This window comes from Corylus avellana, chromosome ca10, assembly GCF_901000735.1.
Source record: "Corylus avellana chromosome ca10, CavTom2PMs-1.0".
In the NCBI taxonomy this organism is placed as follows: domain Eukaryota; kingdom Viridiplantae; phylum Streptophyta; class Magnoliopsida; order Fagales; family Betulaceae; genus Corylus; species Corylus avellana.
The window spans coordinates 9,306,145-9,318,466 of record NC_081550.1 but is presented as its reverse complement, the minus strand read 5'-3'; the positions used below and the strand labels follow the sequence as shown (position 1 = coordinate 9,318,466).

Sequence of the window (12,322 nt, the reverse complement as noted above, 5' to 3'; positions counted from 1 at the left end):
ATATATAAATTTTTTTTTGTTTATGTTGTCACGTATATCATGCTTTGTTCCGGCCATTACATTCCACTCAATTCCAGACGTAAAGAAAAGAATGAAGCAAACCCCACTATCTACCTTACAAGTTCCATTACAATAATACTTCCCAGCACATAATGTGATGACTATCAAGCAGGAGTAGATCAATAGTTCATTTCAATAAACGTGTTTGCGCATACTGTTTACATAAGAAAAAGTAAGCTCTTAACTATTTTAACAAAGAAGAAGAAGAGCTTCAAAAGTCATTTTGAACAACAACAAACAATGCCTGAATCAGTTAGGAGAATAAAGTATCCACTTTGGCCTGTTTTGGAAATTAAACAATCACAAAAGCATGAAATATAACAATTTGTCCATCTACAGCATTACAAATGTGGAAATGGGATTTGTGGCATGACCCTTTCGAGCACAGAATTAGATGACAGTGTTACCATCACCATGGAGGTCTCGTACTTGACGCAAATAATTGATTGGATTTAGGAATAGTTTCTTCACACTAACAAACATTTTAACAAAGTATGATCCAAAAGCATCATGCACTAATTCAATCTTTGTAAAAGTTGCAATCAGTAACAAATTTGAACTCTAAAGGGTAAGCTTGGCTCCTTCAACCTCCAAGCTGCTGGCTGATGGTGATAACGTGCAGAGATTCAATTATTTAATTTCCTTAAAAAACCGGTTACCGTTCCCGGTTCCGGTTTTTTAAAACCAAGAACCGAGGTACCCCGGTTCCGACCCCGGGTTTTGGCCAAAAACCGGGAACCGGGACCGGGTGGCCAAAACCGGGGATCGGAACCGGGTTGACACTCCTACCTGTGGTAGGTTTTGATACCAAGAAAAATTCTGTGGGCCTAATTTATCTCATAAAACCGGTTATATAAAAGAGAGTTGTTCATTCTTTATAAACATGCCCAAGGTCTTGTCCACAGGCAATGTCAGATTACTTCTCAACACCTTCCCTCACATACAGGTCGGTATTTTTTTTGGTTCTTATAATTCGCGGGTCTAATTCATCTCATAAAACTGGTTCTATAAGAGAAGGTTATTCATTCTTTATAAACATGCCCAAAATCCTATTTACAGGCAATGTAAAATTCTTTTTCCACAAGAAACACTCGTGAACTTGCTGTAGCATGAATCAAGGCACTTATATTACTTTAGAATATTATAAAATTTTAGATTAAGCTTCACAGTAGAGGCTCTATAAGTTTCTAGGTCACTAATAAGCTTTAAATGAGTTTAAAAAATTAAAAGGATAAAGTTCGCTTAACCCCCTTAAACTATTACTCCAATGACAATTTACCCCCCAAACTATCAGTTGCGATAATTTACTCCCCAAACTACCAAAACAATGACAATGTACCCCCAATTTTAACAAAATGACGAAATTACCCTTACTAAAATAAAAAACAAAAATACTAATTTTTTTTCTTCCAAATTTTAAGGGTATTTTTGTCATATTAAAAAATTTATGGGGGTAATTTCGTCATTTTGCTAGCATTGGGAGGTACATTGTCATTGTTTTGGTAGTTTAGAGGGTAAATTATTGTAATTAATAGTTGATGGGTAGATTGTCATTGAGGTGGTAGTTTAACAGCAACTTTACCTTTTCTTTTTTTCTTTGACCAACGCGTATGCTTTTTCTCATCTTTCAAGATTGTTTATTAATTAATTATAACGAAGCTGCCAACAATTTTCTTCTTTCTTTGAATAGTCGTTTAGCGAGGTATAAAAAGAAGGAAAGAGAAGGAGAAAAGAAAGAAAGAAAGTGATGTGCTTTTGGGTTGGGGTATTTTATTACACAAATATTACCCCACTTTCACATATTATAAACTTATATAATCTCACCAAACAGCCTCATCTAAGATTTTCATTCTTCTAGCACACAAAAATTTCAAACACACCCAAATCAATAAACCTTCAATACAATATATCATTAATACTTCTATTATTCTAATCATTATTACACAATTTGCATTTTTTTAAGAATAAGTTGAAAATTTCAAACTAGTTGTGACCACATTCCTGCAATATACATGAGGCAACTCATATATATATATATATCATCCTCACCTAACATATTCATTCTTCTAACACACAAAAATTTCAAACACACCCAAATCAACAAACTTTCAATGCAATATATCATTAATACTTCTATTATTCTAATCATTATTACACAATTTGCATTTTTTTAAGAATAAGTTGAAAATTTCAAACCAATTGTGACCATATTCCTGCAATGAGAATTCAGTTTTAGCTTCAATATACATGAGGCAACTCATATATATATATATATCATCCTCACCTAACATATTCATTCTTCTAACACACAAAAATTTCAAACACACGCAAGTCAACAAACCTTCAATACAATATATCATTAATACTTCTATTATTCTAATCATTATTACACAATTTGCATTTTTTTAAGAATAAGTTGAAAATTTCAAACCAGTTGTGACCACATTCCTGCGATGAAATTCTGTATATATATATATCCCGGCATTTTTTCCTCCAATGATTTCCTTATTAATTTGCCGCCCTAACTAAAGAACTGCCTGTAACATTAGGCTTAAGAATATGAAACACAAGTACGAAAGCCATTATTGGATTACCATTTACAAACATCATGGTTATCTAAGTTTAACTATGACATATCTTGTAAGTGGAAAATCTGAAATTAGTATAAATGTATAATGCCTTTGGACTTTGATATATATATATATATGCTTCTGGGCACCTTCACTTTGTAAGCTAATTTTAAATAGTAAGTGAGTGGTTCGAAACTCAAGATTTTAATAGAGAAAAATGCCATTTGAGCTCGATTTCATGTAATTCCAAATCCCTTTTTTCGGGGGAAAACCTCGATCGATGAGGCTCCTTAGCTGCGTTAGGAAGGACCGTGACCCCCCTTCGCTTTGCTCGTCCCCCTCGGGGGGATACCGATTATCCTCTAATTGGTCTGCTTTAAGTTCTACTTGAAGTTTGTGTTATTTGGTATGAGAGCCACTACCACTTTAAGTATGAGATTGACTGGTGTGATTGAGTCACCTTCTCCAAATTTTAATAAGCCCACAAACAGGCCCAATATAACATTTTAAAAAAAAACCCATTAAATATAAGAAAAAGTTTCAAATTTTTTAAAAAAGTTGCATGGCCAACAACCTCCCTTTTTCTTTTTTTCTTTTTTTCACCACTCTAAATAGCCTCTAGAATTACATTGTCGTCATAGATTTATTTATCTACAATACAAATGGTCACTATTTATTGGGTAGTGAGTATATAATGTGTGATAATCAAATCCTCTTCATTTGATTACAATACAAAGATTTGATTACAATTAACTCGTAAATAAAGTATATTTCATTATTAACCAAATATTATATTTTTCCTAAATTCTAACCAAAAAAAAAAAAAAAAACATGATAGATATTTCAACTTTCATTTCCCACTAGAGGTTCTACACAACCTATCCAATTTGTTTTCTACGCAAGGAAACTTCCAGGAAGTTGCTCATATGAGTCATGTGACCGACGCGGCGTTGACTTAATTCTCTATTTATGCTAAGGAGAGTCGTTAATCTCATTATCTCTAAAAAGTAGTAATCAGGTTTACATACAAAATGGCTTCTTCCATGACCTTCCAGGGAGCCTCTTCCTCATCCACCTCTCCACGGCCTTACGATGTATTCTTAAGCTTTAGAGGCTCAGATACCCGACAAAATTTTACTGCTTATCTATGCAAGACTTTGCGTGAAAAGGGAATCTATACCTACATGGATGACAAACTTAGAATGGGAGATGAAATTGGACCCAAACTTCTCAAAGCCATTAATGAGTCAAGGATTGCAATCGTTGTACTTTCTGAAAACTATGCATCATCCCCATGGTGCTTGCGCGAACTCAAGAAAATCCTTGAGTGTATGGAAACAAACCAACAAACAGTCATACCAATGTTTTACGAAGTAGATCCATCGGACGTACGGTATCAAAACAAGAGTTTTGGTGAAGCATTGACCAAACATGGAAGCAGGTCGATGATAGTACTGTGGAGCACTGGAAGGCAGCCCTACAGAAAGTGGCCGATTTGTCCGGCAGGCATTTGGTGAAAGGGTACGTATTTCTGACCTTACATATACACCGGCCACTGAAATAATTTACTGAATATAGTAGTCTTTTTTTCTTTTTTGTTTTTTAGTTTACTGAATGTGGTAGTCAATTGCACATGGATAGGACTCGATCCTTCCAATTAGACGCCTTAAAAGTATTTAATTAGATCTTATTTCGTCTTTTTTTTTTCTTTTTTTTTTTGTGTTCAAGAAAATAAATTGATTAAATTATTTTTTTTAAGACCACGTAATTTACTTAAATAATTTATGGATGATCGACGTAGTTTTGTAACACTAACATTTTCTTGAGTCTACAATATAATTTTATTCCTTATATATGTTATTTCGAACAAAATTAATTATTAGATTATTTGTGGTCACAAGAACTCTAAATTCAATGAAATTTCCACATAAGATCATATTTTTAAAATTACTCATTTTAATACGTAGTGTTATTTTTATATATTTGTTTCCCTCTTAATACCTTAAGAAAGCTTGTTGTAAATCTCTCCTTAAATTAGTGTTTAGTATCAGTACATCTATTGGAAGTAATAATTAATTTATAAGCCCAACATGAAAATTTGAGAAATAGCTAGTTTTTACTAATTTTATGAACAATATAAAATTTCACATTTATACCTTAAGTAGAGTTAGACGATAACCATCGATCGTCTCATAATTCTAAAAGTTAATCACATATATCTAAATTATTTAATCTTAAAAATAATGAATTCTTTTCATAAAAATAAAGAAAACTTCAATACTTAAAACTTTGAATTAATCCAAATTGCAGAGTACAATACGGCAGACGACTTAAGCTAGATATACATATTTTAGGGGATAGAACTTCTATGTTAAATAGTTTTTTTTATTACAATAGTCAGTTTTCCGTAAGTTATATGGAACTCATATATTTTGAAACTAAGATGTCAAGTTGAATGAGTCTATGAGAGAATTGTCCGAAAAATGAACCCTCTTCTCCACCTTTAAAAAGATCGAGTATCTCACCTTTATTTAATACAGCATAAGTTCATTTCACATAGTCTAATATAATTTCTGATTTAGTACTACCATCAAAGGAGACTTAACACTTCATAATATGAGTTTTCAGCACCAATTTCAAATGGTAGGGTCTGCCAGAACGTAATACTAATTAATTTTAAGGGTATTTTGCTAGATTATAAATTAAAGTTTAATTGGAATATTATAGACTACTAGCACATAACCCGCGCTATGCCCGGGAGTCTTCATTCTAATTTAATTTCAAAAACTTAAACGCATCACATCTTACTTTTCATTATAGGTTAAAATAGGTTTGTGCAAAAATCTATCACGCCTCTTTTAATGAAAATAAATACTAAATGTTATACACCAGTATATTACTGAACATGTATTTTTTCTTTTTTTAAGTGTACCAAACATGTACTTAATGAAAAGTATAAAAAAAAATATAAAAAAATAACAAGAAGAAAACTTGAATTTGGATTATCAAAATATTAATAGAAAATTAGTAAGAAACTCTGATATTGTTGATGTGATACTTATTATATTTCAATACAAATAAAACCCACAAAGTTCTAATCATTTCAGAAAAATACAGAGTAAAATAAACAGAATCTTACAAAGAATATGTATCATTCCTTCTTTTTTGAAATAGTAGTAATTGCTTTCTCATTAAAACAAATCAACCATGGAACGGTATGCTCCATCGTTATAATGTCTGAGATACAATCAAAATAAAATCTTCACTCAATAAACAAAATCTTCTCTTTTTTTTTTTTTTTTTTTAAAAAATACAAAATAAAACAGATATTTCACTCAATATTTAATGCAATCAAATAAATCTCTTCAACACTTTCAAAAAATGCTAGAAAATCTGAGTAAATCACGAAAACGAAAAAAAAAAAAAAAAAAAAAATCCAATAAAATATTCAAATGAATTAAAACATAAAATCTTATTGGTGTGATTCCTCTTATATTTCAATAGAATCAATACAAAGAAACTTTCTAGAGAAACAAACATAAAAATAATCAATTTACTATCGTGAAAAATTTATACATAGATACACAAAGCTAAATCCAAGGTACAAAATTTTCAATTAAATAGAAGCCCTAGACGGAATCAAATACAGTGCAAAAATGAACAAAATCTTTCTATTTTATGAGTACCTAATAAAACAAAATTTGCGATTAGATAAATCCTCTCAGGTTCAATGTTTAATTATCTCTTTAGTATTTCGAAAGAGTTTCTATTCTTTTTTTTGCACAAAAATCAAATAAAAACACTATAATCTTCCATTAGCCCACTAAAAATCCAAACATTTATTATCTTAATTCAGAAGTTGCAATATTCATCAAAGAACAAACTGAAAAATAAATAAATAAATAAATAAATAAATAAACAACCTACAAATACAGTTAATACTCAATTATAATTGTTTGATGAGGGTTGTGTTATTCTTATTAAGGGTTCATTTGAGATTACAGTTTTAATAAGTAAAATTTTAAAAATTGATTTTTTTAAAATTTGCGTTTTTGAAAGGTTAAGAATAAGAATTACTTCGGGATTGAGTTTTTAGGTTATTATTGTTGAAGAGTGGAGAGAGAAAAAAAAGAAAGAAAAAGAAATTAATTCTTGAAGTTGTAGTTTTTCTCAAATAAAAAACATACACATGAAAGATTAAGAAGAATAATTACTTTAGGTCGATTTTTTAGGTTATATTTGAAGAGTTGAGAGATCTAGAGACGTGGGAAGAGAAAAAAAAAATTAAATTAAATTAAATTGGTGAGAGAGAGAAAAAAAAAATCCGAAATAATTGGGAGATCTTTATTTTGTAGGCCTTATTATTTTGTAGATAATCTATTATTAATCAAATTGTTTTTCAATGGCTTATTATTTAGAAAAAAAAAAACAATTCTTATTTTATAAATTATCTATTATTACATGCACAAAGTATATGTAGAAAAAAAAAATCGTCTTCTCTAACCTTTTCTAAATTTGAATTAAAAATATTAAAGTGACTAAAAGTATTAATACATAATAATTAGATTGAATGGTGCAAGATGAAAAAAAAAAATGCACTTTTAGTAAAGATTAAACATTTTGGAATTAAATAAACCCTTCTGATTAAAAAAAAAAAAAAACCATAAAAATTTGAAGAAATGCGATTGCACTTTATTCTAAAATGTAATAATACAAAAAAAAAATAAATAATAAATAAATAAATAAAAGACAGTGAAAAGTATGAATCTAATTAAGGTAAGGCATGTGATCAATCCATAGGAGAATTTAGATTTTGGGAGGGAAGGATTACATCATATCTTGCTGCCTATCATTTGTTACAAAGAGAAAAATGTATGCATGTAAATCATGCTCCTATACTGTCTTTTCATCACTTCACTAGTACTCCAACTCTTTTTTATTTTTTATTTATTTTTTATTTATTTTTTGAATGTTTTGCATTGTTAGGAATGAATTTGAAGTTATGGACCAAATTGTTCAAGAGGTCGTCTCAAGAATGGCAAAGCTGATTCCAATCTTAGATGTCGCCAAGTATCCTGTTGGAATAGAGTCTCGTGTAAAACAAATAAATGTGCTTCTAAGGATTGAAATGAATGATAGACGCATGGTAGGAATATTTGGACCGGGTGGAATTGGTAAGACAACTATCGCTAAAGCGGTCTTTAACTCAATTGCTTATAAATTTGAAGGTAAGTGTTTTTTGGACAATGTTCGAGAAACTTCAAAATTACATAATGGTCTAGAGTCATTGCAAGAGAAACTTCTTTTTGAAATCCTAGGCGACTCAAGCTTGAAGGTTCATAGTGTTGACCGAGGAGTCAATGTCATAAAGGAAAGGCTTTGCAATAAAAATGTTCTTTTAGTTCTTGATGATGTGGATGATTTGACCCAATTAGAAAAATTATCAAGAGAATGTGGTTGGTTTGGTTTGGGAAGTAGAATCATCATAACAACTAGAGATGAGCATTTATTAGCTACGCATGAAGTTGATTTAAGACACAAGATGAATGATTTGGATGACAATGAAGCTCTTACGCTCTTTAGCAGACATGCCTTCCATAGTGACAAACCTAATGACGGTTTTGTGAAACTCACAAAACATGCATTACGTTATGCTAGGGGCAACCCGCTAGCTTTAAGTGTGGTAGGTTCAAATCTATATGGAAGACGCGAAGAATTTTGGAAAAATGAATTGGAAAAGTACAAAAGAATTCCTCCTAAAAATATTTATGAAATTCTTAAAATAAGTTATGAGGGATTGGAGGAAGATCAACAAAATATTTTCCTTGACATTGCTTGTTTCTTCAAAGGAGAGGACGCTAAATATGTCACTTGCATATTAAACAGTTGCAATTTACATCCAGATAGTGGTATCGAAGTACTTATTGATAAGTCTCTCATAACTATTGATAAGGGTAATTTGGTCATGCATGACTTAGTGCAAGATATGGGAAGAAAAATTGTTCATAACGAGTCACCCGGTGAACCTGGCAAACGCAGTAGATTGTGGTTTCATGAAGATGTTCGTGATGTACTGGAAGAAAATATGGTAAGACTCATAAAAACACCCTTTTAAATTTACATTTTGCAAAAATTGATAGAAAAATATCCACATACTTGCGCACGCACATATACATGCACCATCCATCTCAAAACTAAGTGTTTGGACGTACTTCAATGCAAAAGAATAAATATATCATCAATGAAATTGTATTTTACTCTATTTCAAGGATAGATATAGTTTTTATGAGTACTGTACTTTTCCTTTTATAAATATAAAAACACTTTTTATGAGTATTACACTTTTTATATTATAAATAAGTTAGAATAATAAGTAAATATCAAAAAAAAAAAAAAATTGACATCGGGAATATGATCACTTACTTCGAGACATTCTAATAATAAAAGCAAATTATCTATTGTGAATTTTTTAAAAAAAATTAAAAAAAGCAAAATAGGTTGCCAGATTGATGGAATATAAGTTTGCTTCATTTTCATAAAATAATGTGTATATATATAAGAATTTATTATAATTCTGGCAAGTGATAAAATATGGAGAACTTCATGTTTTGATTTTGTTGACACACTTATGCATTGTCTTGATAGGGAACAACAAATATTAAAGGCATATTAGTGGACTTGCCAAAACGAGGCTTGATACAGTGGAGATCCAATACTTTTGAGAACATGAAAAGGCTCAAATATTTCATATGTCATAATGCAGAGTTTTCTGAAGAGCCTACTTATCTTCCTAATGAGTTAAGAGTGCTTGATTGGACTGAATGTCCATTACAATCTTTGCCACCCAATTTTCGGGGAAATAAACTCGCTACTCTAAGAATGCGATATGGCCTCTTCAAAGAATTTCAGGTATGATTGTTATTTTTAATGTTTTTTTCTTTAGAATTTTGTTGTAAACTTCATTGAAGCTTATTTCATTCTTCTTCTCTGTTTTTTTTTTTTCTTTTTTTTTTTTTTTTTGTTTACTTTGCAGAATTTTCCAAACCTGAGTATTATGGAACTCATTGGACTTGAAAGCCTAACTGAAATTCCCGATATTTCAGGAATCCCAAATTTACAAAAATTACGTGTTGATGAGTGCAAAAGCTTAGTTAAGGTCCATGACTCTGTTGGATTACTTAAGAAGCTTACCGATCTGCATTTTTTTGAATGCTCTAACCTTATAACATTGCCAAGAAGCCTCAAGTTAAGATCTCTTGAAACTCTTTGGTTTCATTATTGTGCAAGGATTGAAAACTTTCCTAAAATTGACCGTAAAATGGAACGCTTGGAACAACTTGTATTAAGGGGCATTGCTATAAAAGAACTACCTTCATCCATTGTACATTTAACTGGGCTTTTCGATTTACATATCGAAGATTGCAAAAATCTTGTGCATCTTCCAAGTAGTCTTCAGTTGCAGCCTCTAAATAATCTTCGTCACGAAAGGTGTTCAAAAGTTGATAAGCTTCCAACAAAGGTGAGGGATGAAAGAGATTCCATGCCGTCAGATGTGTCCACAGAGGAATCTGAAATGTCATCAAGTACAAAATTATTTCCGGCACTGAAACGATTGGTTATTTCCGAAAGTACTCGCCTAGTAAAACCAGAGCTCTTCATGACACTTGATTGTTTTTCCTGTTTAGATTGCTTGTTTCTATCAAACAGTGATATTGTTAGACTGCCTGCATGCATCAAAAGATTTGTTAATTTAAGGCGTCTTGGCGTAAGGGATTGCAAGCGACTTGAAGAAATTCCAGAACTTCCACCAAGTTTAGAAGATATAGAGGCTGATGGATGTGTTTCGTTGGAAAGTTTTCCAGATTTATCAAAAACACTTCAATTCAACACAAGCGGATTGCAAGCGTGCGCGGTAAAATGGCTTGGCTTGTCTGAATGCAATAAATTGGCGGTCAATATAGGGAATCAGGTGGAAAATACTTTATGGGATAAGGTATCTCTCACTCTCTTTTGTACGTATTTTTATGTGCCTTGGTTTATTGCTTCTACTTCTGATTGATGTTATTTGTTTAATAGGGACGACTTTTTATGGACTATTCTGGTGGTGGAATTGCATTTCTGGGAAATAGGATACCAGCTTGGTTCAACCATCGTAAGGAGAGTTCATATGACAGTAACTCATGTGCAATGGATATTAATGGGCTCCCATATTTGGATGAGATCAAAGGAATTGCTTTTTGTGCTGTTTTTGGACCCACTCTCGGGTTCAACCTAGACGAAAACTCTTATAAGCTTAGTTTAGCGATCAGCAGTAAAGGTGTACAAATTGAGACTAGAGCAAGATATATAACAGTAGCAAGCTCAAATCGTGTATGGGAAGTATCACGCTCAAATCATGTATGGCTGGAGTACTTGGTTTTAGAACCGGTTGTGTTAGAGGAGGACAATCTGCAAGTAAGGTTTTCAATAAGTTCAGGATTGTCCATTATAAGCTGTGGAGTTCATCTGATACACAAGCAGGAAGAGAATGCGAAAGATCATCCAAGTTTGACCCACGTGGATTTTAATTTTTGTTTACAACCTTTCGGTGACGAAAGTGATGATTACTCTTCAACCGGAGAGGATGAATGTGATGAAGAAAGTGACAATCCAAAATGTTCGGCCGAAGAAGATGATTGTGATGATGAGGATGAGGATGAGGATGATTGCAACTTGGAATCCAGTTATTAGCCACAACAAAAGAAGCGTTTATCGACCATGGGTGAATCACAACTAAACCAATCAGATCACTCCCAATGCTAAAACCTACCAAAATTTATCAGTAAGTACCCTTAATGCTTCTTAGTTTTGTTATGGGTTAACTGCAAGCATTTCATAGTGATAAACTCCAAAGCACCCAAATGGATGGATATTTTTTTTTTCTTGTTTAAAGACCATTTCATTTTTGTTATTTTATTTTTCAAATTTTGATATATATTGAATATTGATTCCAATTTATGTCTTGAAATGTGGTGTTTTGAAATTCGAACAATTGATGCTCATGGGAAACTAGTTAGGCCTTCGTTTGGTGTGGAAAAGTATTCCTAGAGCTCATATTTCAAACTTGATTAAGAAAAATAGGCCCCTTTTTAGCAGACTGAAATTCAAAATGCTCCCAAAATTGAGTATGGCTTAAGCAGGTCAGTTGACTTTATGATACTAGCCACCCTGAGAATGGAATAGGATCCTCTCCATTTCAAATTAAATGGATAGTATTCAATTAGTGTATTTTAGAAGCTTGAAATAGTCCAAAAAATTAAAATGACAATTTTACCCATCTAAAATACACTAATAGGATATTATCAATTTCAAATGAAATCGAGAGGATCCTTTCCCCTAAGAATAAAGTTGTCCCGAAAGAATCAATAGTGAATATATAAGACCAAGTTGTGTGTGTGTGTGTGTTTTGTTTTTTTAATTGATTGAGGAAAAGGGTTACAAAAAAGGATCTTTGTCATTCTTAATCTAAAAAGAAGAGAGAATAGGAGATCTTACGAAAAAACAAACATAAACCAAAAAAGGGTGACCATAGTAGACCCAAAACGAACAATACAATGCAAAAATAAGAACAAACGGTAGGAAATGGGGCAAACAAGTGTCCCTGTAGGAAATGGACTAAGTTGTGTATTTACTTAAATTAATGTACTGTAATT

General features: G+C 31.7%; 2 protein-coding genes across 2 annotated transcripts; both read left to right on the top strand.

Annotated features, from left to right (window-relative positions):
- Positions 1-3,661: 3,661 nt before the first annotated feature.
- On the top strand, positions 3,662-4,147 carry LOC132162887 (TMV resistance protein N-like). Its single transcript, XM_059573107.1, has one exon. The coding sequence runs from the start codon at positions 3,662-3,664 to the stop codon at positions 4,145-4,147; it is 486 nt and encodes a 161-aa protein (XP_059429090.1).
- Positions 3,822-10,340, top strand: LOC132162886 (TMV resistance protein N-like). Its single transcript, XM_059573106.1, has 6 exons — positions 3,822-4,151; positions 7,617-8,317; positions 8,534-8,718; positions 9,276-9,539; positions 9,664-10,205; positions 10,316-10,340. Exons 2-6 carry the CDS (start codon positions 7,633-7,635, stop codon positions 10,338-10,340), a joined length of 1,701 nt encoding a protein of 566 aa, XP_059429089.1. The 5' UTR covers positions 3,822-4,151; positions 7,617-7,632.
- The last annotated feature ends 1,982 nt before the right edge of the window (positions 10,341-12,322 follow it).